Source organism: Macaca nemestrina, chromosome 3 (genome assembly GCF_043159975.1).
Source record: "Macaca nemestrina isolate mMacNem1 chromosome 3, mMacNem.hap1, whole genome shotgun sequence".
Classification (NCBI taxonomy): Eukaryota; Metazoa; Chordata; class Mammalia; order Primates; family Cercopithecidae; genus Macaca; species Macaca nemestrina.
Window position 1 is genome coordinate 6,932,161 of NC_092127.1, and position 27,433 is coordinate 6,959,593.

Below are 27,433 nucleotides of genomic sequence, written 5' to 3' on the forward strand. Positions count from 1 at the left end.
CCCAATTTTGCGTCGCGGTGGCTTTCGTGGCTGCCGCAGGCTTGGGTAGAGGAGGGAGACCGGATGTCACTGCTGCAGGGAGGCCAGGCCGAGGCGGCTGGGGAGCTGCGGGGAAGCGGGGGTGGGGCGGCTTTCGCTCCTCCAGGCTGTCACTCTAGCACGTTCCGTGAGAGCCCAGCTCCCTCAGAAATAAAAATGCCACTCTGAATTTAAGTGATCCGTTCTTCTGGGACATTCTTCCCAGCGACAGGACTGTGAACATGAAAAGTAAAAGGGAAACAATGTGATAGTTCAGAAATCACGGTTTTCAGGGGGCTGCAGAACTCAGACAGCCCGAGGACAGGTCCTGGGAGGAAGGGTCTTGTTTGGATCTGTGAGTGAGAGCAACGCGGCTTGGCAGTGTCTGCTCGACGTGCAGGGAGATCTCACCCCAGCCACTTTGGCAGGGCCCAGGCCTCGGTGAGGCGGTGCTGAAGCGGAAGTCTCCGCTTTAAGTGTGAAACTCGGGGGGCAGAGCAGAGGTGGGGAAGAGAGGGTCAGACAGCCGGCCCCGCCGCGGTTGGGGTGGCGAGTGGCGGGCGGCGGCGCCTTCCCTTCGCTTTCCCTTGGGTTTCTGGCCCGGGAGCTACCCCTTTGGCGTCCAGGACGTTCCCTACCACGGCCGCGCGTCACTAGGGGGCGCCGGAGCCCTTCCTGAAAGTGCCGCCGTCCCCTGCAGGGCCGGCCCGGGGCCCGCTGGGGGCTGCAGGGGCTGCGGGGTCTGCAGGAGGGGGCGTCCCGGGATCCCTGCCCACGGGGCCGCCGGATGTTGGGACGGCTTTTCCACGTCCGCAGAAGCCAGAGTTCCGGGAACCCCAGGGAAAGGCCAGAGGGAAGCCCCAGCTGAGGGAGGACTCAGGGAAGGGTGTTGTCTTCTCCTTACTACTTCCCGTTCTCTGTCTTGGGTCCCCTCTGTGTTCTGCAGTGACCTGTCACCTGTCAATGCTCCAGACTGAAGTTAAACGCCAGGCTTGATTATTATTTATTTTTTTTTTTTTTTAGCTTGGAAATCATATCATAGCTGAATAAGGATATTTTACAATCTGCTTGTTTGTAACCTTTTGTCAATAAATGAAGAAACTGGGGATGACAGACTGACTGTAGGTCCTTTTGAGATCCTGAGTCATCGACGTCCCCCTGGCCCACCGAGGGAGCCCTATGGCTTTCCTTCCAGGCCTTAAAGGAGAGGGGGCGGGGTCGGGGAGGGAGGGGGGAGAGAGAGAGAGAAGGAGGGAGGGAGGGAGGGAGGGAGGGAGGGAGGGAGGGAGAGAGCGCATCGTGGATGCAAAGACAGTTCTGGGACGATTTTTGCAGAATATTCTCTGGAACAGGCAGACTAGACTTTCCCTAGTGTTCGTGTGGGAGGAAGGTCTGGGACGGGGCATCCTCCAGCCCGCGGTCATTAATCACGGTGCGATAAGAACTCCAGGTTGAAGAGAGCCTGGTGAGCCTCCTCACCGACTTCCACTGAGCGCCCCATTTTCAGCCTTTCAGTCACGCCCGAGAACTTGCCATTTTAACTCCTTGGGCATTTATGCTCCCCGCACACCCCATTGATAGAGTTAACTTGTGAAAATTTTAAAGAATTCATTCTGACCCAGCGGACCACTTGTAAATCCTGTCAGTTGTGTGCGGTGAGCTATGCCATAGAGAAATGGCCGCTGTGGGTGGAATTCAGGAAATCTCTGCACACAGGTAGAAGAACGAGATTTCCCTGCATGATACAGGATGAATGCCTGTGGCCAGGGCCTGCTAAGCCTAGCTCACAATTCACCCTGTAAGCAGGGGGACTGTTACCAAGTCAGTCTCTTGCCCTAAAAGTCACAATTTATGCTTCTAATTTTAATTTTCCTGAGCTTAGATCCCAGAAGGATTTATTAAATTTGCTTTGAGGAACCCATTAACTCTAAACTGAATAATGATGTTACTCTAGGCTTAGAATGGGTTGATAGTAAATTCTCCATCCACAGGACTCTAGGAAGCCTGTATTCCTCCACGGCAGGATTCTAAGTCGGTTCATAAATGAAAAGGTTTACTCAATTTACCTAAAAGTTATTAGTAATTAACTAACATCGAGAGACCATTGCCTGCAGGGTGGTAAATAGCAAATGAGAAGTCTGGCAAAGGGAGGATATTCATTATGTGGCTTAAATGAGAAGGTCGAAAATTCAAATGGCTTATCAGTACCTCTTTGGTACTCTGGCTTAACTCTGTGGTTAAAATGGGCGATAATGACTTATAACTCATTTTTATTTATTTTTTTCCATGGGTCTGGTAGGGTGTTCAAAGCCAAATGAAAAACTTGTGGAAAACCTAGGTAAACAGCTCAATGGTCTTTGTTTTGGAAATGATGGCCAGTCAAACTTGCTTATCTATACAGTAGAGCCGTGAGGAGCTAGAAATACTGGCAAGCAGAGGGGCACTCAAGGCATCTGTTTTGTTTAGTGTCCGGGGGACATAACCTGACATAATATAAGTCATCAGGTTATAGAATGAAAAATGCTAGTCCTGGCTATAAATGATGGCAGTTTTGGAAAGATCAAGTGTCCGTGGGAAGGGGGACGGTAAGGAGTATCTGCGGTACCTGCCCGGGTAGCATTATGAGGAGGCTGTGACGTAGTGGAGGGTACTAGCTCAAGGGAATCTCTGCTCACCTTAACTTGAGGCACTTCTGTGACCTTGGACAACTCACATTTCTGTAAGTCCCTTCCACCTCCAGCTTCTGGAATGGGATGCATTTTGTGGACTGGGATGCTGGAATCAGATCACTCCTTGAAGGAAAGTGGGATGAAATTTGGATATCTATGAAAGGGGTGAGATCTTAATATGTTGCCCTTTGAGGCTTCCCAGGGGCAGACTCACCCCACTCGACTAGAGCTCAAATGATACCACCCACCCCTGCCAGGAGGGTGGTGGCAGTTCTTGGTCCAGGTGGACCTTGTCCTCCTCTGTACAACAGCAAGCGAGCAGCTGTGAGCACCGCCTGGGTGGTTTTGCCCAGACAGAACACGATGTGGATCAGTGCCTTCCGGCTTCCTCTCTTGGATCCCTCCTTTCCAAAAGCACCTCGGACAGCTGATTTGCTGTCAGCAGGCGAGAGAAACAACTGCATTCAGGAGTAGCCCGGGGCAAAAGGAGAAAGAAAAGATGGTGAACAGAGTGAAGAATGGGCACGAATAGGAAAAGCATCAAGGGCATTCTTTCATTAAAATTTTTTTTCTTTTTTTTTTTAAGAGACAGGGTCTCGTGTCGCTCAGGCTGGAGTGCAGTGGTGCGATCACAGCTCATTGTAACCTCCAGCTCCTCTCCTCATCTTTTCAAGCGCTTGAGGACTGGTCCTGATTTGAGGTGCTTATATTCAGGTGCTGCCCTTCTGTTGCGGTCTGGCAGTTAGAACCCCATGCAACTGTTAGGAAATGTGTGGTGAATGTAAAGACACAAATTTCACAGGATGTAGCAGCAGCATATCCTATATTCTGATTATTTTTTCTAAGGTATAATTTTTACCGGCACCTTTTTTTATTTGCATTTGTTCAGACATTACTTTTTAGGGAAAAGAGTGTAGAGAAGGAAAGCAGTAATTCACCTGTTTTTCTGGATTTCCGTTTTGATCATGTGAAAGTCTAATTCGAGGAGAAGAAAATAGACCAGTTTGCCGAGTGGAATGACCTGATTCTTGTTGGATCAACACGTTATGCAGTTGAGGTTGTCACTAGAAAGCAAGTGTGATGAAGTCTGCCTTTTCCGACTAAAATCAAAGCCCTGGCCTGCGGGCCAGAATTGCTGAACGAAGCATCCTCTAGTCAGCCGGTCTATATGTAGATTTTGACATCTCTAGGAGGCTGCAAGCCTATCAGGCCCGAACTGATTCTTCTAATCAAGTGTTTTAATTAAGCACACTTATTGCCAAGATCACAGGAATGAAGCCTGCTCTCGAGTAGTAATGGGCGGTACTTTTGTAAATTCTTCTTTACAGTTAGTGTGTTTGGCTTTGTGGGGGTGTGTTTACTGTTTTCTTAAAGTAGGCCATGGGAGGGTCCCCTGTGAAGTTCACTCTGCTGAGCCAGCAGTCTGGCCAGTGGACAGAAAAAAGATACTACCAACTGGGTTGCAGATGAATCAATTCCCCAACGACTGCATCTATTTGCATCCTCCACGTTAAACACAAAAGCAATGCCGGCTAGCCCAAGATTTGAAAAAATATAAAAGCACACACACATTGGGTTGGCTTTTATTGGAATGCCTAGATGCAATCTATAGTCATCAAGTTATGGAAAATTCAGGTCACATATAAAGTTAAGAAGGCAAATGAAAAGAACAATACAAATCAGACAAAATTTACATCTCAAAATATCATGAAAGCATTTTGACTGGCTTTGCCTAAAATACTTTGAATATCAATTTCTTTTTTGTAAGCTAATTCTTTTCATTATACAGTCCCCCACCCCCTCCCAACTCTTAGAAAAAGGTCTTTTGTTTACATATTCCCCAAGGTCACTATTTCTCGTAAAAGCATGTCCAGATCACAAGTCTTTTTAGAAAGAAATAGGCTCATTATACCTACTAACAAGACACTAATTGGGTTGATTTGATTTCATCTAAAATAAGCACCAGGAGATACTCCAAATCTGTTATTTATTGGTGCCCGTGTGAAGACCAGTCCATGTCAAGAAGAGGTTAAGACTATGATTTCACTTCTGTCATGTGGCACAAGCTTTTCATGGTACTACATCAGAAACATGTCTGAGAATTTAGACTCAGAGCCTATTTCACCCAAAAGTACTTACAGCATGCTAAATACAGGCCTGCAGAAGTTCCACGGAACAGAACTGCAAATACCTAAGTTAACAGTTAAAAAATAAAATGGAAAACAGAATCATGTTTATGTGGTTTGAAATCTCATAGTTTTCTAAATTTGGGCTTCCTAATACTTGCCAAAGGATTTCCAGAATAAAAAATATTAATGCTAATCTGTGCTTTCATTCTAATAAAATATCAGCATTCATTAGAGGATTAATTACTTCGGTATGCTCTACCAAATACACAAAGACAGTAATAGCACTGATACTGTAAATTCAGTAGCTATTTTGAAACTTTCCCAGCCAATCTGTTTAATAAACACACCTACTGTGCAATTTAGAGTATGTGATACATACAAAGCAGTTAGAAAATTATTTTCAATACATCACTTGAACCTTTATATTTACGACATGTTCACTTGCTATATTTTATCACCATTATACATAGAGGAAAACAGTGTGTACTATAGCTCAATGAACTGAGAAATATCTTCTAAAAATATTTTTGTGGCTGAATTTAGTGCTCAGGAAAGAGATTGGTCAGGGCTGAGCTGACACGGAAGTGCAGATGGCGGCTGGGCTGGTTCCCACACGCGAGCTGCTTGTGTGCAGAAGGGCGCGGCTGCCACTCACTTCCAGCTGGATCTGCCACCCCCGGCTTCCCCGAGACAGAGCACAGGCTGTCATTCAAACCAGCCCCAAGATGGTTTGGTCATGTGGGCTTAGAGGAGCTTCTGTTTCCCTTTTTTGTCCCTCTTAGTGACCAAGGGTACAAACCCAAAACTAGCAGAGTAACCCTGACCGGCTCCATCTGCTCACCCACCACTGCTCGGTTTCTGCTGTCTTTCCTAGATCTTAAGACACGTGTTTAGGATCACCACTACATTAGATCCTTTCCTCCTCCTGTTTCCCCAGCATCTGATGTGGTCTCTCCTCCATCATGAGACAGAGCTTTGGAACAGCAACAGTAAAAACCCCGGGGTTAATTCTATCAACTCCCCATCGACTGGCAAGGTTGAGAGAGGGCCAGAGAACCCTTCCTCCCGTTTTCTCCAATCTTCCCTTACATTCCACCAGCCCTAGCTGTCTGCTGTGCCTCTCAGTTGACAATGCTGAGGACACTGGCTTGATGTGTGAGAGAGGGAAGAGAAAGGAGCTCTCTGATTCGCCACCCACCTAGAATTGCACGGTCCTATCCATCTAGTGATAGAAGCTTGCACATTTTTTCAACCTAATACAAAAATATTAACACTTCTGGACATTATAGGCATAAGTTGTTATATCTCTACAATATAATAATTTATACTGTACAGCTATAACAGATAACAAAAGGTGCAATCCTTTTAAAAAAGTCACACAGTTCACGTTTTTATCATTTTATTTTTAAGTATAAACTTTTTAAACACTTTACATAAATTAACTCCTCTGAGACTAATATTTGATGTACAGTAAATTGTAATTCATATAAAAATCCATAAACAACTTGTCTCACATAATTTACAAAAAAATCAGGATTTCCTTTGCTTATCAGTGGCAAGGATTCTAGTTGCCAGTTTTTTCCCCGAAGGCAAACCACGCTAGCATTGTAAAACCCATGAACAAATCCCGCCGCAGACGTCACTGCGCCAATGTCTTTCTACAAAGCTGCACAGGGAAAGCAGTTGGTTGTCTAGAAACAGTAACTTTGCCCCACATTGTAAAATGAACAGAGATAGCTATCACATCCTATGCAGACAGACTACTTCTTGTAAGCAAAGGTCGACAATTCGGGACTATTTGGAAACACTGTATGCATTGTTTTTTTTCTTTTTTAAAGTTAGTTAAATACAGTGCCTCGAAAGGAGCAGACGGCCCAGCGCAAAAGGTCGCGGCCTTTGTCCTTGATGATTTTTTTTTTCTCTGGCTACGTTCAGTCCGACTGAGTGCAGGGCTATGCATATGTAAACATATTCGTTAAAGCCGATCACCTTTAAGGTCAATCAGAAAAAAGCGGTCCTTGTTTTCGCGGTGTGGGTGTGGGTTCTAACAGCAGTCTCGTTCTCCCGGGAGGAAGGCTCTTGGGCGTTGGAGAGTCCCACTCGGGTTGTGCCACAGGACAATGTGAGCAGGGCGTGAGCGGCTCGGCGGGCGCGGCCCGGGCGTTACCTCCTGCCGATCTCGCTCTGCCGCAGGAACTGGATGTTGTTGGCACTGTCGGCCAGCTCGGGGTACTGCTCCACCGAGAGTACGTAGTACCCGTCGTAGCCCTGCACCTTGCCGGCGCTCAGCAGCTGCCGCTTCTCGCCCTCCGTCCAGAGGCGCGCGCCCTCCTCGCCGTCGCGCACGCGCTGCTGCTCGCGCGCCCAGGCCCGGGCGAGTGCGCGCTGCCGCGCCTGCTCCAGGATGCGCGCCTTCTCCTCGTCCAGGGTCATGCCGTAGCGCACGTGCAGCGCCAGCGCGCCGAACTGCATCTCCACGTCCGCGAACCTGCGCGTCCTGCCGTTCACCACCGTGGTGGACTGCGACACCGTCACGTTGATGCCGTTCTCCAGCGCCTTGCGGCCGCTGGTCAGCCGCAGCGTGCCCAGGTCGCTCTCGGGCGTGGTGGTCTTGATGAAGTAGTGCGTGTCCTTGCCCTCGATGGTGAAGTGCAGGTTCTCCAGGTAGAAGGCGTTGTTGAGCACGGCCGCCACCTTGATGCAGTCCTCGTTGGCGATGTTGAGCACGTTGGTCTGCACGCGGCCCTGGCTGACGGCCAGCATGACGCCCTTGCCGATCAGCGACTTGACCGTGGCGAACCACAGCCAGGACTGCGCGCCGCCGGCCCGGCGCCGGCTCACCTGCACCTCGGCCATCTTCCCCAGCGACAGGAAGGCCTTGGCCTGCCGCGCCACTTGCTGCTGGACTCCGAAGATGGGCTGCAGGAGAGAAACACAACAGGGAGCGCGTCAGAGGCGGCCGGGAGCCTCCCCACTCCTGACCCACACACGGGGCTCTGGGGGCAGCGCCGAGGCATGCATGGAAGCCCCGGGGTCCTTCCCGATCAGAAGGCTGAAAGGCTGACAGCCCGGGGGAGGAAGCACTGGAGATCCCTCCCCATCAAGGTGATCCCAGTGCTTTGGAACCCCCAAACGGCTCGCGCATCGTGGATCACTTTAAAGCTTTCTTCGTTTCTAACATGGGAAAAATAGTCCTGTTTCTTGCTTTTCTCTTACAGTTTCTAGAGGCTCTTTTCCCACGCCCACCCCGCGTGGGGAACCCAGCTCATCCGGACCTCCATGCTCGTAGCTTTCTCCACAGGAGACTGAGAAGCCACCAAACACACAGAGGGATCTGAACGGCTGGGGATACTTAGGGCGGATCACTGGGCCCCGCTTCGTATGCTTTGAAATGCTTCCATTTAAGTCAACTCTGTCCCCTCTCCTGGCAGAGTTTTCAGCTGAAGATGGTGAGTGTAACGGCAGAACTGAAATGTACAGGGATGAGTGGACGGTGGGGCAGCTGGAGATATTTGTTACTTTAGGAAAACAATTATTTTTCTCAGACTTAGGGACAGTGGGCCGTCTAGATTGGCAAATGTTTTAAATTGGGGGCATCTTAACTCAGCCATTTCTTATACTACCAGATGTTTGTCTGGCCATTGTTTCCCAAATGAAAACATGTTTCATCTGCGGCAATGAAAGAAACAGTTGTTTTTCTGCACTTACGGCAGCCTCAATGTCTTTGCCCACGATTCCCTTTGCTGTCCTTATGGTGTGCTTCTCTTGACAGAGAACTCGAACCATATTTAAAAGGCTGCTCATATTTAAAAGGCTGCTTAGGAAAAGAGCTGGCAAGTCCATTTGTACAGTTAGATGTAAGTGTTTTCAGGCATGTTGGAAAGTCATACACAGTTAGGATGTGCATGTTCAAATGCGTTAGGAAACTTCGGTATGTATTCATGCCGCTATATCAGTGTAGACAGACAGTCACGCACTGCTTAACCACGGGGATGTATTCTGAGAAATGCGGCATTAGGCCATTTCATCCTTGTGTGAACATCACAGAGTGCACTTACACAAACCTAGATGGTGTAGCCTACTACACACCTAGGCTATATGGGATGCCTATGGCTTCTAGGCTGCAAACCTGTATACAGTGACTGTACTGAATACTGAAGGCTACTGTACCACCATGGTAAGTACTTGTGTATCTAAACATAGAAGAGGTACAGTAAAAATACGGTGTTGGCAGAGCCTGGTGGCTCATGCCTATAATCTTAGCACTTTGGTAGGCAGAGGCATGAGGATCGCTTGAGCCCAGGAGTTCAAGACCAGCCTGTGCTACACAGGGAGACTCCATCTCTACGAAAAATAAAAAATTAGCTAGGTGTGGTGGCATGTGCCTGTGGTCCCAGATACTTGGGAGCCTGAGGTGGGAGGATCGCTTGAGCCCAGGAGGTCAAGGCTGCACTCTAGCCTGGGTGACAGAGTGAGACTCCATCTCAATTAAAAAAAATATATGATATTGTAATCTTGTATGATCACCACCTTATACAAGGTCTATCATTGATCAAAATGTTGCACACACATGACTATATTTGTAACTTATGAAAAAGGAATTGCTTTTATATTAGGTATGAAACCACAACAGGTACTGGTACTGTAGACAGCCTGTGTGTGTGTTAACCATGGCTGCCTCTTCTCTTTGTTTTCATTGAAATGATAGGAAATTGCTCAAGGGGTGGCTGGGAATTAATCGCTCTAAGAAAGTCTGCACTGTCTTATCATCATGGAGTCACCCCATTTCTCCATCTCTAATTATTCTTACTGTAAGCTCGAAATTCTGATATTTTGCTGTGCATTCCTTTCTGATCTCTGACTGGTGGGGATTAGATGTGCCACTTTCTGAAGCAGCAGCTTTGACTTTGTAATTTTCTATTATATTTCTTTTATTTCTTGTAATGGTTACAGGCCTCTTGATCTATTATGCTCAGGAAAATTCCATAAACCTTCCTGGTTGTAGGTGGACCCTTACCAGAGGACATTTATTTTTATTTTTAATCTTTTTAAATTTTTAATATTTTCCTGTGAAACACTATTAATTATTATTATTATTTTTTGAGACGGAGTTTTGCTCTTGTTGCCCAGGCTGGAGTGCAATGGCGTGATCTTGGCTCACCACAACCTCCGCCTCCCGGCTTCAAGCGATTCTCCTGCCTCAGCCTCCCGAGTAGCTGGGATTACAGGCGTACCCCACCACACCGGGCTAATTTTGTATTTTTAGTAGAGACGGGGTTTCTCCATTTGGTCAGGCTCATCTCCTGACCTCAGGTGATCCACCCACCTCGGCCTCCCAAAGTGCTGGGATTCCGGGCATGAGCCACCTTGCTCGGCCGAAACACTGTTAATTTTTAAAGAAGCTGAACTTTGTAGCATTGTTTGTGGGTTGCTAATTTGTAAAATGGGTTCCGGGCCCTCTTGTTTATTGTAGTTTTGCCTTCAGGTCCATGCTTTCTTGGGGTTCTTTTGAGAAAGCCAGCACTGGAAAGTGAGCTGCTGCATTTCTATGTTTTCATTAGCATTTGCTGAAAACATATTTAGGCCTGTTTAACAGGCCTCTGGTTTGTTGAACACAAATGCAGAGGAAGTGTTGTTTTTTTCCCCTTAAAAGAGTCAAAAAATTACAAACTGTCTTGGTACAGTTTTCACAAAGGTGGTTTCATTCGATATGGGTAGATAAGACACAAGCTACTTAACACCTTTCCGTGGGTCTTTTTGTTTCTTACCGGTATATCATCCCACTGCTGACTCTTCACAAGTTCATAAGAAGGTTCTGTTAAATCAAATTTGGGAACAGGGAATCCAGGAATAGCATTGTGCAGATGGAAACCAAATGTCACCAGCCAGCTGTTAACATCTAGGAGAAGAATGTTCAAAATGAAAGGTGTTGGAGTTTTGTCCTTTCATACATTTAAATTCTTACCATAAAAAGAAAATCCAATTTCACAATTAATAGTCTGAAAAAGAGGACATGTTTGCTTTCGTCCTACAAATCTAAACCTACTCTGTTTTTAGATATGAAGATGGGAAACTGCACAGCAGAACTATGGCAAATGCTACGAAAATTGCAGAGTAATAGATGCTCAGACAGACTGGGTAAGCCGTCATTCCTGCTAAGTTGCAGCCTGTGCTAGTAACAGTGATAGCAAGGGTAAGAACAATGCATAGCAGCAGGAGAGAGATATAACTTGCAGAAAACAAATGAAATTTGTTTTGTAGTTAGTAAAGGCTGGTCTCAAATAGAAGTGTGTTGTTAGCTCTCCAAAGCGATTGCCCAAGGATATGCGGACTTCCACAACCCATTTTCTATTAATAAAACCCCTAAATTGAGAGTATTAAAATCAACAGTTGATTCTTAATCAAAGATGAATGCTGAAAGCTGGCAAAACTGGCCAAGGGCACAGAAGTCCTGATTACCATCAGCTATGACTTCAAAGGCTCACTGTGCACAGGTGGAGACAAACTTTTTGGGGAAAGAACCTGGAAACCTTTAAGATGGTATTTTAAAATATTGCCATGTGACTCCAAAAGCCATTAAGCTGAGAATAAGGCTTTTATTCTATTCTGGAGGTTATAATGTTACAGAACTACTCAGCAGGCTTGCAGCTTTATGAGTACGGTTGGGTGTCGATTATTTTATATATTAAGCACATTGCTGGAAAATTTGAAATTGCATTTCACCTAATATATTTTATGCTGTTCCATCTCTCTTTTGAGGTTTTTCAGAAAATGCTGCTATGGCATTCCCTGCAGTCCACGTTGCTAGGAGAGGATGAATTCAGGAGCTGGGGGCTTTCCAGCCTTTCAGTCAGCCCCTGTCAACACCCCTTAAATAACCAGTGGTAAACTGCTTGTCAAAATGATGGAGAGCCACTTGATTCCCATTTCCTTCTCCAGGGCACAGACTCTCACCTCATTGCCAGGTTGGCAGGTCCTTCGTCCAGGCCTCATATGGCTATAAAACCACTGGTATTGTTTCCATTTGAAATGGGGTGGTAGTAGTGGTGGTGCGGAGAAATAAATCCTAAGTGGTTCACATAGGATGCAAAGTGATACAATTTGTATGTATATGAGAGTGTATCTGAGTTTGGGGGGTGGGAGGGCCTTATTTTTGGGAGAAAATTCTCCCAAATGTTAGAGTATTGGGGGCAAAAATTCTGTTACTCTGAAAAATGTCTGCATAACAGTGAAAATCAGAGGGCCGTGAGTATTGAAGAGTACTGCCAAAATAATGGGATTTGAATGCAGATGTGTACTGAAAAACCCTGAATGAGAATAAGGGTGCTGCTGAATCAGGAGGCAGAAAGAAGGGACTTTCAGCTGGTTCACATGGAAGAGATAAAAAATGCTTTAGGCAGTCTGGAAAGGTAGGAAGCAGATGTGAAATGAACGGGGCAACCTGTTGAGCCTGTTTTGAGAACTGAGAGAACAGACATCTCAGTACACCTCAAATATTGAGCTAGAAAAGAGGCAGCCTAAAGGAGCATCTCACACAAGCCAAAACCAAACAGAAATACCTTAAACCGAGCCCAAAAATAGACAACAGGAAAGAACCTTCCTCCTGGAAATATAAATGTGGTAGAGGGGTTAATGATGGTGCTGTATATCAGGAATGGAAGGTAGGAGCAGCAGGATTCAGAATTCTTGGAGTAGAGGTTGAGTGAAGAAGTCAGCTCACTAAAGGGAACTAGAGTAGAGCTTGCAAGGACCTTGTCTGTTTCACATGCTGGTGGTTCCATGGTGGCAATAGTGGGATCTGATGTTCTACATCTTGCATAACTAAAAAAGTAACATGCAGTAAACTTGGAAAGATCTTAAATCTGTACCCTGAAAGTTATCCCACATTTGTGGAAAAATTAGTATGCCTATTAGTATTGTCACCATGCAAGAACTGCACTGGCAATGAAGACAGTGATGTAAGAGACAGAAGTGAGACCAGACACAGGATCCACTGTCTAAGCAACTGATGGGAGAAATGGCTTCGTGACTGTCCTGAGGAGATGGTGGTGAAGCAGGAATTAAACACCTCCCAGGGATGAAATGGTGTCACCCTGTGTTATGTTTCACGTTAATCATCTCTATGAGAACTTCACACATGTATTTAAAAAACCCAAAATGACATATTCGTAAGGTAGTTACTATTTATTGTGGAATTTCAGGTATTATCTTTGTGCCCTAAGTTAGGTACTATTATCCCAATTTTATAGTTAAGGAAATGGAAACTCAAAAAACATGTGGCTTACAGAGCTACACAGCTTGTGGGAGAGCAGCTGAGATTGGAACTCCAATTTTGGGACTCTGTGTTCATCATGTTTTTTGCTTCCCCATGTTCCCCTTCTTTAAATGACTGGAGTTCATGTCATTTCAAAAACTTGTGGCCTTGGGCACTGGCAGGCAGAATAGCAAGTAACTATGTCTCATTTTCCCTTTGTGATTTCTCTATGGTTCCATAGAGAAATAAACGCATTAAAAGGTCAGCCATGTGACTTTGCTTGAGCAAAGTATGAAGTTTTTTAAAAAACCATTTCCAGTTATTTTGTGTATTAACCTAATGATGGTAGTCCTCCAGCACTTGGAAAAGAATCAAAATGCTTACCTGTGATGTAATCTTTCACGTCATGGATTTTGCTTGCAGGGTTGTTATTCCTAAACATGTACAAGTTAAAAGGAGCTGGGTCCTTCCCAATTCTTTTCCAGATTTCTATGTCAGGTGTTGTCCACCGTCCTGCCAAAATGTCATAATCTCTTTCTCCAAAGTGGATTAATTTGGTGAGTGGGTCATACAGGCCACCATGAAATCCAATGACCAGTTGAAAGTCAATATTGGAGTCAAAATAGATTTCACCGTATGCAGTGTACTGAATCTGTTTCAGCATAAACCCATTGCTACTGAACACAGCCAGTGGTGTCCCCGTGTTATCCGACGCAATGTAGAATTCATCCCCACTGCTGATTTCCATGGCAAAAAGATGGCCTTGGAGATCGTAATACAGGGATGTAATTTCTGAACTTGAATGGTTGTAGACATGAGTAATCCTAGTGGGATAAGTTAGGTCAGCATAAAAAAACTGCAGGTGCTGTCCTAGACTGGTTTTGCTAGAAACACGCCTTCCCAGGCCATCGTAACGGTAGATCACTGTCCAGCCACTGCCTTTACTGTAAACTCGAGTTAGAAGCCCCTTGGAGCTGTATTCAAAGATTTCCGTGCCTCTTTGACGTAGGAAACCATCTTCATCCAGCCGATACTGAACATCACCCAGGCGAGTGATTCTGTCTCGCAGGTCATAGCGAAGGGGTGTCAGACGTGCACTGTTACTTGGGTTCAATAAATGGAGGTTTCCATTCAGATCATAGTTGTACCGCCACATTATCTTTTCATTGAGGTAAACTGTTTGGAGCTGTCCATCAACATCATATTCATAAGCATATTTGGTGGTGTTGGCAAAGGGCCCTATTTTAATTTCTCTCTTGGTTACCCGACCCATGTTATCATATTGAATTGTAATCCAGTACATGAGCGACCTGAATATCTCATACTGAATTTCCTTGATACGGCCATGAGCATCAAAGTGCTTCGTGTAGGTCATTACAGCTGTGGAAATGATCTGGTTAATATCATAATATATAACTCCAAATTTTCCAAACTGCTCAACTTTGCCAGAAATGTCATCAAACTGATAGAGATCAATAGGCAGTGGAGTTTCATTGATCACACCCTGCATGCTGGTCACTCGAAAGCTGTTGTCATAGCTATAGTCAAATCTTGCATTTACCATCCCATCTTCACTGAAGCGGAAAATCTGCCTGTCAATCAGGGGACCAATTTGCCTGTATCTAATGGTGCAAATAAAACCATCACTCTGGAGGTTTACTGTCTTTAGGACTCCTGCTGTTTCATCATAGGTAAAACTGACTCTTGTACTATCATATAAAATTTCTGAGAGTCTGGTCTGCCTTCTGTATTTGAATAAGACCCTCCGACTTGTACCCAAGAAAGCCGTCTGCAGAAGCAGCCCCTCCTCGTTGTAGTCCGTGATGACGGAGGCGTTGCTTTCCGGGGGGTTGTATATGTTGCGGTAGTAGCCAATGGATCGGATGGTCTGCATGGTGTGGCGAGCCACACTGGGCATGGTGATGGCAGACAGGCGGTCCCACATATCGTATTCGAAGATATACTGCCGCTGGCTATGAAGCAGAAGAACCATGGACTGTAAAGAGAGAACATTCTGTTACCCAGTGTTTGTGAACAGGAGACGCAAAAGCAGATTTAGTGACCACAAATGCACAGAAACATTCCACTAGAGAAAATGATCTTCATTTTAACTGAGTTATCCTTGACCTTGTGTGTTGTTAACGTTTCTCTGCCTAATTTGCTTGGATGCTTAATTGTGAGGGGTTCTGCAATTAGCGGCTCAAGATTCACAACGTGCTGCCTGTCACGACGGATGGTACCATTCTTTTCCCAGACATTCAGAGCCAACCAGCAGATTGTCAATGGATCTGGATTAGTCATAATACAGGCATGATCAAAGCTGCTTTACACACAATATTTTGAGGAGAAAATAGCATATGGGGAATGCAGTTCCATCCATAATTAGCAATTATTTAGTAAGGTGGCTTCCCCCCCTCACTTGACTGAAGAACCACTCAAATCATGTTTGATTTCTAGTGTACTTGGCGGAAGGGCAAAGCATTCACAATATTATTTTATAAAGACATAAAATTAGCCAAAAATGGATAAAGTGTACATGAAGCATCAACACCAAAAAATATTGTGAAATTAATCACATGGTGAATGAGAGCTAGAAATGCCCATAGTAGAAATATTCTATATACACATACAGCTAAATTGTTATAAGGCATCTGTACTGACAACAAAATCTCCATTTCTTTCTGTGGATATCAAATCCGATTTGTGTCTCAGGAACAATAAGAATGGTTTCTGGACTTCATACTGTGTTGGAGGTAAATTATGAAATGAGTACATATATTAAAATGAACTCTGCCTATTTCATGAGCCACCGCAGAAAGACAAAATGACAGTCATTTATTAGGCCAACAAACGTGAGAGAAGGTCATCCCAGGCCGGTTAAGTCAAGCTCAGCAGTAGCACAGGGCTGTGGGTGGCTCTTCCCTCTGAGGAAGCTTCCTCTAACCCCTGTTGGGCCACATGGAACGACAACGACACTGGCACAGGGAGGATGTGTGGCTTGGGAGCCCTGCGAGGTCTTCTCCTTTGCCTGACTTCAGCTTCGGTAGAATCTCCTCTTTGGGCAGACCTAGGGGCAATTTTTGCGTGCAGGGTGTGTAGTAAATGTCCTGAGAATTGTTCCTAGTAGTTTGCATTCTTCCAAGGAAAGCTTGGACTATTGCTGAATTCACAGGAATTAATACCTACTTTTGGAATCATCTAAAGTCATATTTGATGGTAGTCTGTAAAATATGACTTGTTTTGCTACGAGTAAGTTTTGGCTTAGTGCACCTATCCCAGTAAGAACATCGAAAGTCTGGGTGGATGTTAGGGATTTGGGAGAGACGATGAGAAAGATCTGTTGTCTTTTCTGATGCTCCTGGATGCATGCAGGTGATCTTGGTCACTGCCTCTGTCATTCTGTGACAGTGGCTCTTCTCAATGATACGCTCCTGGGCTCCCTCTAAACATTTCCCCGTCCCATTATGATCACTACTATACATTTTTAGGGTTGTGCTTGTATATTTCTGTTACTCTGTAATGCACTTAATTTAAATTGGGGAAACTCCAGAATGAAGCTGTGATCCTCTCCCACTTAGAAACGTTGCCTTAGGGGCTTGTCATCTAACAGGTGTGATTCGATTCATTGTCTCAAGGGTGAGTCTCTTCTAAGGAGAGCAGACAGGTGGGTTTGCAAGAGACAGATTGGCCATGAGGGTCCTAGCTGGAAGCATGCCAGAGGTCGGGGGCTGCCGTAAGAGAGGTGAGCTCTGGAACTGAAACTGGTTCTCAGGAAGAGTAGCCTGTGCAGTCACCGGCTGGAATCAGGTGGGATGGCTCAGGGTTCAGGGGGTTAGGTTTAGACTGAGTCATTCCCCATGGCACCTCCAGTGAAGAAAAAGATTGTGTGAGGGGAGCACAGTGACAACATGGATGTGATTTGATTTATCTGGGTGACAAGAGTTCTTCTGTGCAACGTTTGAGTCAGGAGGGGTGGAGCAGTAACTGCCGAGTAGAGTGTGTAGCACATGCTGCTGGGTAACTGGTGGTGCCATGCTCTGGGGTCTGAGAGCTACCAGAACTCAACACAGAATCATTTTTTAGCGCGAACGTTTGTCTCAAAGGCAAATGAAACATTCCATGAATATGCTCTTTGGTGGATTATATTTCTTAAGAGAGGAATTACAGCGAGATTGTTCTTGCCTTTTTCTTCCCTTTCTTTTACTTTCATTTCCTCTGACCCAGTCAATACCCCAAGCCACACAGCATACATTTAGCATTTTGCACACGTGTAACTCTAAGTCTCCATTTTTGATACTGTGAAAAGTTCTCGAGAGAGGGAAACAGCCTAATCTAGGATGCTTACTTTTTATATGTAGAAGAAAGGAAAGATGCCACACAGTATACAAAAGTGTGGCTTTCTAAGAAAATCGCCTCTTTTGGTTAATAATGCATAACTAGGATCTACATGCTTTTTATGATTATGTTGAAGTTCTGCCAGGAACAACACAAAGCTGACAGCTTTAACTGTGCTAATGTAAGGCTCTCTCTTAAATGAAAGAGCTAGCACGAAAATCATTTACAAGCGACTTACATGCTCAAGGTCTAATTTGTGAATGTTGTCAGTGTGTAAGCTTGGCAGGTGGACAATGTTAATGCTTGTTTGTTTACATCATAAATCACTTAAAAGGGTCTCAGACAGTAGAACTTAACTAAGGAGAAACTACTTTGCTAATGCAGAAATTCATCATTGCTGTGCTCATGTGACTCCTGTATTGATACTTCGAATAATAAAAGGAACTCAGTCATGTGCCACTGTTTCTTTCCCCCTTAGTGCTCTAGATGATGGCTGAAAAATGTGAATTATCCTTTCCCTATTGTTGAGCTTAGTTTGCAGGCATACCTTTTCTAAATATGTGTAACTCCATGTTTTACCATCAGCAAAGACCCGAGATACAATCCTCCCCTGTCCGTCATAATCTACTTTCTCGCTAGTGGTGCCTCGCTGGATGCTGGCGATTTGACCTGTGGATGAATAGGTGACATTGACGGCCATCAGCTTGCTGCTTGGCAGCCAGAGAGTCGGGTGCCCAGACGTGTCGTAGGCGATCCTCAGTAGAAATTTACGGTGGTCGTCATAGATCTTTTCTGTCTTTGTTGTTCGATCAAAGTCAACCGAAAGGAGGTTTCTGCCATTAACCTGTTACAACACCAACAAGATGATAAAATAAATCACGTTATTCCAACACCGGAGTCCCCAGTATTGTTTAAACACCATTTATGATGATTGATTGTCTTTGTCAGTAAATTAATTTAGCAACTTCTTGGGTACAAGTGCAAGGCAGTAGATTAACTGCTCTTTTAAAATGTTTTATTAAGCAGAAAGACAGCCTGGCATTTGTTCAAAACCATTTCAGTTAAATTTTGTAAACTAAAGCAACTGATAAGAAAAATACCAAAATGTATTTGCTTTAAAGTTTGTTCAGGAAATCTAAAGGTGGTAAACATGACACCTATTCATATGACTCAAAGCTCCTCCCCCAAAGACACTGGAAAATAATTGCTTAGTAAATTAATCATGGCTACATTAAATAAAACACAGTGGTTAATGTGACTCTAGCCCTTTGAAGAGCAGTTAAGTAGAAGTTGGAACCCACATTACTGTAAATTATTAATGAGTTTCAATAGCAGCAGGTTATAAACAAGATCATTGCTTTTGGCCCAGTGCTGCGACGTCACAATTTTTGGAGAAGGCCTCTTTCTTTGGAGAAGAGCTGGTTAACTGGCAGGGACTTCAGAGTCCTTCACTAACACATACACATGATCTGAATATTGTACTTATTTGACAAATTCAGCACCATGTGTTGTCACAGAGTCTCTGTGGCTCAGTGCCACGTCCAGAACCTTGGACTAAATCTGGCTGTTACTGTCTGCCATCCGAGGCATACACAACCCAGCATTCGCTATTGCAATTAGAAATGTGGTCCCGATTAAATTCTGCTTTACAAACAGTCTCCAGCGTTTGCAGGCTGGGAACCTCTGAGGGGCAGAGACCACGGCCTATGCATTCTCTGGTCTTCTACAGCACCTTTGTGGGAGGGGTGGCTTGTATATTCCAAAATGCTCATTAACTATTTGGACTGTTACAAATTAAATGGGAAAATCTTAATTTTATATAGCTGTATTCCAGCTAGAACCTTCAAAATGGACAGATCCAGCTGACCCATTTTACACACACACACAACCACTCACATGTTTATATAGAAATATATGTCTATATACATACATCATATATACTTGTAAAATTTGGAATAAAACTACCTTTTGCATTCTATCATTGACATTAAACACGTCCCATGCAAAAATACTCCTTAAGCTTAAACTTTTCCAATTGGCTGTTCAAGGAGAGTATTGTGAAGTCCGGGGGATGGTAGCTCGATAAAAGAAATGATGTTGAGGGCAGGAAGCACCCAGATAGCTGATTTACAAAAAACAAGAAGGCAGAAAGAGCCCTGGAGGGAAATTGCCTTTTTTTTTTTTTTTTTTTTTGAGACGGACTCTCGCTCTGCTGTCCGGGCTGGAGTGCTGTGGTACGATCTTGGCTCACTGCAGCCTCCGCCTCTCGGGTTCACGCCATTCTCCTGCCTCAGCCTCCTGAGTAGCTGGGATTACAGGTGCCCGCCTCCACACCCATCTAATTTTTGTATTTTTAGTAGAGACGGGGTTTCACCATGTTGGCCAGGCTCATCTCGAACTCCTGACCTCAGGAGATCCGCCCGCCTTGGCCTCCCAAAGTGCTGGGATTACAAGCGTGAGCCACCGTGCCTGGCCTAGAAATTACATCTTAACTTTTCAGTTCTATCAGCTGATGTGGGCAGACACCCCGCAACACTGTGTCACAGCAGATTGTCAGGGGCAGTGGCTGGGGAGGAACCCAGGACTCCCAAGCCTGATCTCTAGACCTGAAGCAGCCTGACCTCAGCTTTCAACCCCCCTGAATCTGTTTTGTCCATCTGTAAATAAAGAGGTTGGCCTAGATCCCTTAGGCTCTGTCTTTCAGTGAGTTTTATTTGCCTCTGACCAGCCAGCTGGAGGCTTTCTGAGCTCCATGCGGAAATGTCTGCATATTAGTTGCTCCCCGCCTGATGTGAATTTTGTGAAACTTTATGAGTTGAGCTTTGCAGAATGCTTTGTGTACCCTGGTAAGAAGCTACCAGCTAATGTTACAAATATATATTTTGAAGTGTGTAGAAAGGTTTGATATCAAATTGATAAATGGCAGAATCAAGTTGTTCAGCTTATATCTGCACTCCAGTTTTGGATGCCTCAAGAAGAGGTTTTGCACAATTTATATGGTTTTCTTAGGGCTCTTGAGTGCCTGTGATTGTGTTTTGAAAGGAAAAAATACCCTGAATGTTTAGAGTTGCCCTCTTTTTTCTTCCTTAGATTATTCCGGGTTTTGGAGGAACTACAAAAGACTGACTGTAGCTTCCAGGGACAGGGCTGCCATGTTATTATTGCCCATGTGTTTGCATTTTCCTTGGCATTCATTTTAATTTGTATTAATTCTTTACTGCTTCCTGGACCCTCCTTCGTGTCTGCAGTTTCCTCTGGTTGGAGTATGGGAAATCTGGACCACAGAGTGGGTATGACGTGCTGCTGTGGGGAGACAGGCATGGAGCCCCATCTTTTCATGGCCTCTATGCTCGGACTTCTGATTTTTTTTTTTTTGACGGAGTCCCGCTCTGTCACCCAGGTTGGAGTGCAGTAGCATGATCTTGGCTCACTGCAACCTCCTCCTCCAGGTTCAAGCAATTCTCCTGCCTCAGCCTCCTGAGTAGCTGGGATTACAGTCATGTGCCACCGGGCCTTGCTAATTTTTGTATTTTTAGTAGAGACGGGGTCTCACCATGTTGGCCAGGCTGGTCTCGAACTCCTGACCTTAGATAATCCGCCCACCTCAGCCTCCCAAAGTGCTGGGATTACAGGCATGAGTCGCCGTGCCCAGCCCTGGCTTCCGATTTGCACCTTTGGTTTGTGAGTGTGGCTAGGTGACACTGAAACACCCAGGTGCAGGTCAGATGATGCCATCACTGTGTGTGACTTTGACAAGCATCTGGAAGCAGTGAGACCCACCATCTGGACATAAGTTCAGATTTTTCTTTTATCCAGACAAACACTGGATGCTGTGCCCTTCCTGTATCCTCAAACCAAAGTAATGAGGAATGACTTCGAATGTGGCTGTGTTTCTTCCCAAATTCCCAACACAAGCCAAGGCTTTAACCATTCTTACTGTTTCCAGACACCGCTCTCTGTTATTCAGTGTGGAAAATTTCAAAAGATACTAACAGATCTCATGTTTTTCACCCTCCTTCCCATGCCTGGACTTTCTCCTTTGGGTGTTGTGAACAGGGGCACCTGTGTTCCAGGACATGGTTTTGCTTCACCACATCTTTTTGATGCCAGGGCAACTTTTCAAATCTTTTTTTTTTTCTTTTTGTTACAGTCATAAAGTGCCAGCATTATTTCAGGCTCCAGTGGATTTTTTTTTTTCTCCTGAGACAGGGTCTCGCTGGGACACCTAGGCTGGAGAGCCATAGTGTGATCTCGGCTCCCTGCAGCCTCGACTGTCTGGGCTCAAGTGATCCTCCCACCTCAGCCCCGTGAGTAGCTGAGACTGCAGGCGTGCGCCACCACAGCCGGCTAATTTTTGTATTTTTAGTAGAGACGGGGTCTCCCCATGTTGCCCTGGCTGGTCTCAAACTCCTGGGCTTAGGCAATCCACCTGCCTCAGCTTCCCAGAGTGTTGGGACTACAGGTGTAAATCACTGTATCTGGTCTTCTGGTAGCCTTTTAATAAATATTTTTAATTATTATTAAAAATATCAGGTTAAGACCAGGAGGGGTGGCTCATGTCTATAATTCCAAGATTTTGGGAGGCGGAGGCGGGCAGATCAGTTAAGGTCAGCAGTTTGAGACCAGCCTGGGCAACGTGGTGAAACCCTGTCTCTACAAAAATGCAAACATTGGCCAGGTGTGGGGATACGTGCCTGTAGTCCCAGCTACTTGGGAGCCTGGGGTGGGAGGATCACTTGAGCCTGCGAAGTTGAGGCTGCAGTGAGCCAAGAGCATACTACTGCACTCCAGCCTGGGCATCCCAGCAAGACCCTGTCTCAAGAAAAAAAAATTATTTATACACACACACACACACACACACACACACACACTTAAATAACAATCTAAAAGTGAAACCCTATCTCAGATCACTGCTACACCTCCAGCTATATAAAAATGAATTCATTTGTTGTGTATGAATAAGAGATCACCATGAATTCCTTTGTGATGTATACTTCTTTTAAGTAAGCATGGAAAAAAAATCTCCATTTTCAAAGATCATGTCCAGCATGATTGTAATTAATCACAACGTCACTTTGATGTTGGGAGCGGGCAGCTATAATCTTCCCTCTGGAATATGCTTGAAAAGAACATGACGCAACACACTTTTCCCAGGGAGTGACGCTAGCAGGGGGGATTACACTGATTTATCCAAGATGTCATGGGGGGAAGTGAGGAAGGGCAGGCTCGTTTCCCAGTACACTGGGTGACGATATCAAGACTCTCTTGTGTCCCCGTTAGAGCATCAACTTGCTACAGGTTGTTTTGTGTGTCTGCTCCGTCAGCAGGTGCCAAGTGCATTGTGCAGTCCCACGCTAGGCTGTGCCGCTCAGATTAAAGTGAGAAATAGGCCACTACCAAATGTGACTGGCATAATGAGATTTAAATATGCTATCATATTTATGCATGCCTTTAAACACATGTTTGGCTTTCAAATTTTGAGATTTTCTTTTTAAAAATGATTCACTACAATTTTTTTTTCTCTAAGCTTCTGAATCTGGGCAGCTTTAGGAGATGAATTTTAATATTAGAACACCATGACAATTTTTTTTTGTAATTGATTGAAGGCTGGTTCTACAATCCAGCAGTGATAAAACCTAGGAATATTTACCAAATATTATAAGGCACAGATAAGCAACTGCTATCTATGTGTCTTTTTTTAAAAAAATGAGCTACAAACAAGTAAGTACAGAATAGTTGTGTCTTCTGCTTCCTTACATCTCTATCACAGTCTCTTGTGCTTGTTATTTTCTGCTGTGTCCAGCCTGTCCCTTAATGCACTGTTTCACAGAAATGCTTTTCACGTTGCTGGTTTCTTATATGATTTTTCCATTTCTACTCCCTGCCTTTTTTACTTTTTAAACTTATATATATATATGGCTAGGTGTGGTGGCTCATGACTGTAATCCCAGCACTTTGGGAGGCCGAGGCGGGCAGATTACTTGAAGTCCCGAGTTCAAGACCAGCCTGGCCAAAACATGGTAAAACCCCATCTCTACTAAAAATACAAAAATTAGCCGGGCATGGTGGCGTGTGTCTGTAGTCCTAGCTACTTGGTGGGCTGAGGTATGAGAATCGCTGGAACCCGGGAGACGAGGTTGCAGTAAGCCAAGATCATGCCACTGCATTCCAGGGGTGACAAACGGAGACTCCATCTCAAACAAAAGAAACAGGAAACACACACACACACACACACACACACACACAGTATAGACAGAGAGAATGATATCTCTATTATTTCCATTTAACCTGTTATTTCTAGTGTTAGGTTTATAGCAGTCAAACATTTGCAAGGATGTGCTGTTCACATAGCCCCTCTCTTGGGAAGATCTAGATGCAATGGCAATATGAATTTTAGAGAGAATTCATATTGTAAGGCTGGCTTTCCTCATTCTTTCATTTATTGGATAAATATTTGAGTGCCCACCATGTGACAGGCACATAGCTAAATTTAGGTCCACAACTTAAAAATGAACAGAATTTTCTGCTAGGAAATAATGCAACGTAAGAGAGGAGGCATCCTGTGTCTCAGGCAAGAGTGGAAGGGAAACGGGTGGCTCTTTGGGCTGATTCTCACTGTCTTGGTGGGCTCAGGTCTTTCTCTTCTCTCCCCTCTTTTCTACTTTGGCAGACTCCAGGCTCAGTCCTTAAACCAGATTTTCATATCATCACTTTCTCCCTAGAATTTCTCTCTCAGAATCCACAGAGGAATGAAATTAGCAGTCAGAGCTGGCACATCCAATCTTATCTTGAAAGTAAGAAACCCTCCCCTGTGATACTGGCATTGTCTCTCCGAGAGCAATCAAACAGATCAGCTGGAGATCTCCTTTCGGTGGGATGGCACAGGCCATTTAAAATAGTGTATTTTCTAAAACGTCTTGCTGAGGCATTGTGGCTCTGCCATTTAGAAAGAAAGTAACACCCATGCCTGTGGGCACTGGGCTCTTCCTTCCTCAAGTGAGGCGTTTTCTTCATTTAGGATTAGGCAGAGAACCAGGGACTTCAGATTGGGTTTCCTCTCTTTCCCTCTCATCTTCCTAAGTTCTTTTTATGTCTTGCAAAGCAGTATTACAAAGAAAAAAAGTGCACACTTACTTACAACTTGTCTCCAAGAACAGCAGGCAATATGTTATGTGGTCAGTTTCCGGACAAAGTATTTCCCACTCCTCCCTCTTGCCAGTGAAATTTTACTATCCAGCAAGCTCAACAGCCCTTTCCTATCCATCTGGTGTGTGAGTAGAAGAGGCTATCTGGGTGTGGGTCAGGGAATATATAACCATGCCTTTTCTTTTCTTGTTTTTTTTTTTCTTTTTGAGACAGAATCTTGCTCTGTCTCCCAGGCTGGAGTGCAGTGGCATGATCTCGACTCACTGCAACCTCTGCCTCATGGGTTCAAGCGATCCTCCTGCCTCAGCCTCCTGAGAAGCTGGGATTACAGGCACCCACCACCATGCCTGGCTGATCTTTGTATTTTTAGTAGAGACAGGGTTTCACCATGTTGCCCAGGCTGGTATCGAACTCCTGACCTCAAGTGATCCGCCTACCTTGGCCTCCCAAAGTGCTGGGATTATAGGCATGAGCCATCGCGCCCAGCCTGTTTTCAAAGTACTTTCACATTATCTCATCTGATTCTTACAACAACGGTGTAAAACAGAGGTAGTATAGGGTAAATTTCATTTATCTGCAATATTGCGCGCTCTCTCTCTCTCTCTCTATAGTCTTATCTTGTTATGGTATTTAGATATGTATAATCTATATCATAATATAGATATCATGATACAGATAAGGAAACAGATTCAGAGATGTTCTGATTCTCCCATAAGGTTTACTATTAGCAAAAAGTAGAGCCTCATCTGGAACCGAATTTTTTTGAACTCTAGTTAGGTGCTGTGTCTTTGGTGTGCAGAGTGCGGGGCACAGCGGTCATCCATGCCTTCGTGTCTTTTGATGAAGTCCTGCATTGAGAACAGGTGTGACGCTGTGTGCATGCGTGCATGTGACCCCTGCTTCAGGACAGCTGAGCAAGGGAGGCCTGTGAACTAGCCTTGTGTTTTCAGTGGCCCAAGGCCCAGGGCCCTGGGAAGCAGCAGTGAGTAGAGGCAGCAAAAGGGGATGCAGGTGGCAGCAGCGTCTGGGGCTCAGCAGAACGAAGAGCAGCAGCTGGAGTCCACTTTGGGAATGGACCACGGCCCTATGAAAGTGACCTGGAAGATGTCTAGAGCTGGTTTTCATGGCCATTGCTTTACCTTCACTCCCGGTCTCCTTTTCTCTCTAGTGTCCTACTGCTTTTTCTTAGCCCTCTCACGACCTGACCTCCCTCCAGCCTCCCCAGCTGCACCTGCCAGAACAGGCCCACGTGGGACTGGAACCACACTGAGCGTGGTGCTCATACTCAGTGTAGACATAGCGGGGTGAGCAGGAGACGCAGCCTGCCCTCAGGGTCATCTGCACAAATCAGAGGGCTGCCGCTATCTCCTGCTCTACGACATGTACGTACCCTGAGCTTTCGACCAAAGACGTTAACTTTTCCTTGGGCTTGCTCTTTTCGGAATCTCCACTCCACCAAGTTTTGGCCGTTCTCACCAGGCAGAGTCATGTTTCTTTTGGCGACAGTTGGATTAGCGGTGCCGGCCAGAACGTGCGGCTCTGTTTGGTAGTGTGAGTCCAGGCCGCTGGCGTAGATAATTCTAAGGGAGCCATCGTAACCAATCTGGTAGCTGTTTCTTAACTGATCTAAAGAACGAGAAGCACAAAACATGAACTATTAGATATGGATTAAATACTTGGCCGGTTGTGCCCGTTTGATGGGATCTAAATTTCTGATTGAGAGAAGGGGAATGAGAAGAGTCGGATGAGTTGAAATAACTTTCACTTTCATTGTTCAGATTCCTCAACAGGAGTTGGGATAATGGCCATCTTTTCTTTCCTATCCTTTCTTCCCCCCTCACTGTGAAAAATAACAGTCCATCCCAAGTCATACACTGGACCCAGTGCCTGTGGGGACAGGACTGTGGGTTTCTTGGTCACACCTGTGTTGGTGCTTAATGCAGTGTAGACATGTTTTCAAATAAAATAGATGATTGTGTAAAAAAAAAAAAAAAAAAAAGAAACAAAACTTTGACAACTTTGATCCCTGGCATTTCATGCTGTCAGAGGTTTGGCTAAATATTAAAGGCAAACTTTAGGGGAATTTGAAGTCCTTCTCCAGTTTAATAGACTTCTTTTTCTCATTTGCCTGATGAAATGAGAGCTCAGCCTCCATGGGATGTGCACTAAATAAATATTTTGTAAAGAGGCACATATGTGGTCTCTCAGGAGGGTGGTGTATACACCTCCAAGGTCTTGGAAGACTTCCCTCCCTTGCACCCAATCCCTGCATCTCCTGTCAAAGATCCTTTGAAAGGATTAATATCTATACCTTGAATACCAAAAATAGAAAGCAATGTTCCCTCTGAAATTGACTTCAGTAAAGGAAGACATTTTATATTTTATACAAAAAAGCTCATATTGTAGACTACTGCCTCAGTTTAAAATTTTTAAATAATATAGGATCATTTGGGGAAGAAATGATTTCTAGAAATAGCAGTTTTAGATGGTTACAGAGATTACTTCATGGAACAGGTAAAAAAAATGAGTCTAAAGTTGAATATAGATTTACTAATTATTCTTAGAGTTGTGAACTCACAATTACAAATGTCATTGTAGACAGGTTTTTTCAAATTTAGAAAGGAATATGGCAAGGAGGGTCCTTTATGGAGATATGGCATCCAGATGACTATAGATGGAATGAAAAAAGGACATTCCAGGCATTACATGAATGTGTAGTTGTAATTTGGTTTAAAATTTCCATGATATGCTGATTAAAATACTGCATCATATATGGATTCAAAAAGTGCTATGTCTCAAACTACTGTACTGAGATGGTGGTCAGAAGACCTGCTCTGGAAAACTCTTAGGTGATGCAAAAATTGTCTGAGGATGCATGTGAA

The 27,433-nt window shown here is 44.7% G+C and overlaps 1 protein-coding gene and 1 long non-coding RNA gene across 25 annotated transcripts in view; one reads left to right on the forward strand and one right to left on the reverse strand.

Moving 5' to 3' along the window:
- LOC105466613 (uncharacterized) overlaps positions 1–13,461 on the forward strand; it is a 13,866-nt gene extending 405 nt beyond the window's left edge. Inside the window, exons 2-4 of one of the 2 annotated variants that reach the window (XR_011620780.1) lie at positions 8,035–8,265; positions 10,874–10,954; positions 11,576–13,461. This is a non-coding gene — a long non-coding RNA (uncharacterized lncRNA). Of the gene's footprint in view, positions 1–8,034; positions 8,266–10,873 lie in introns of both variants that reach the window. The other variant, XR_011620779.1, reaches the window with a different exon arrangement.
- Positions 6,256–27,433, reverse strand: part of LOC105466614 (teneurin transmembrane protein 3) — a 2,765,046-nt gene continuing 2,743,868 nt past the window's right edge. For all 23 annotated transcript variants that reach the window (XM_071092800.1, XM_071092799.1, XM_071092798.1 and 20 more), the window contains 5 exons: positions 25,942–26,177; positions 17,953–18,249; positions 13,455–15,066; positions 10,585–10,715; positions 6,256–7,735 (listed from right to left, as the gene is read on the reverse strand). In XM_071092800.1, the coding sequence (XP_070948901.1) occupies positions 6,980–7,735; positions 10,585–10,715; positions 13,455–15,066; positions 17,953–18,249; positions 25,942–26,177 (3,032 nt within the window). In that variant the 3' untranslated portion in view covers positions 6,256–6,979. The remainder of the gene's footprint in view (positions 7,736–10,584; positions 10,716–13,454; positions 15,067–17,952; positions 18,250–25,941; positions 26,178–27,433) is intronic.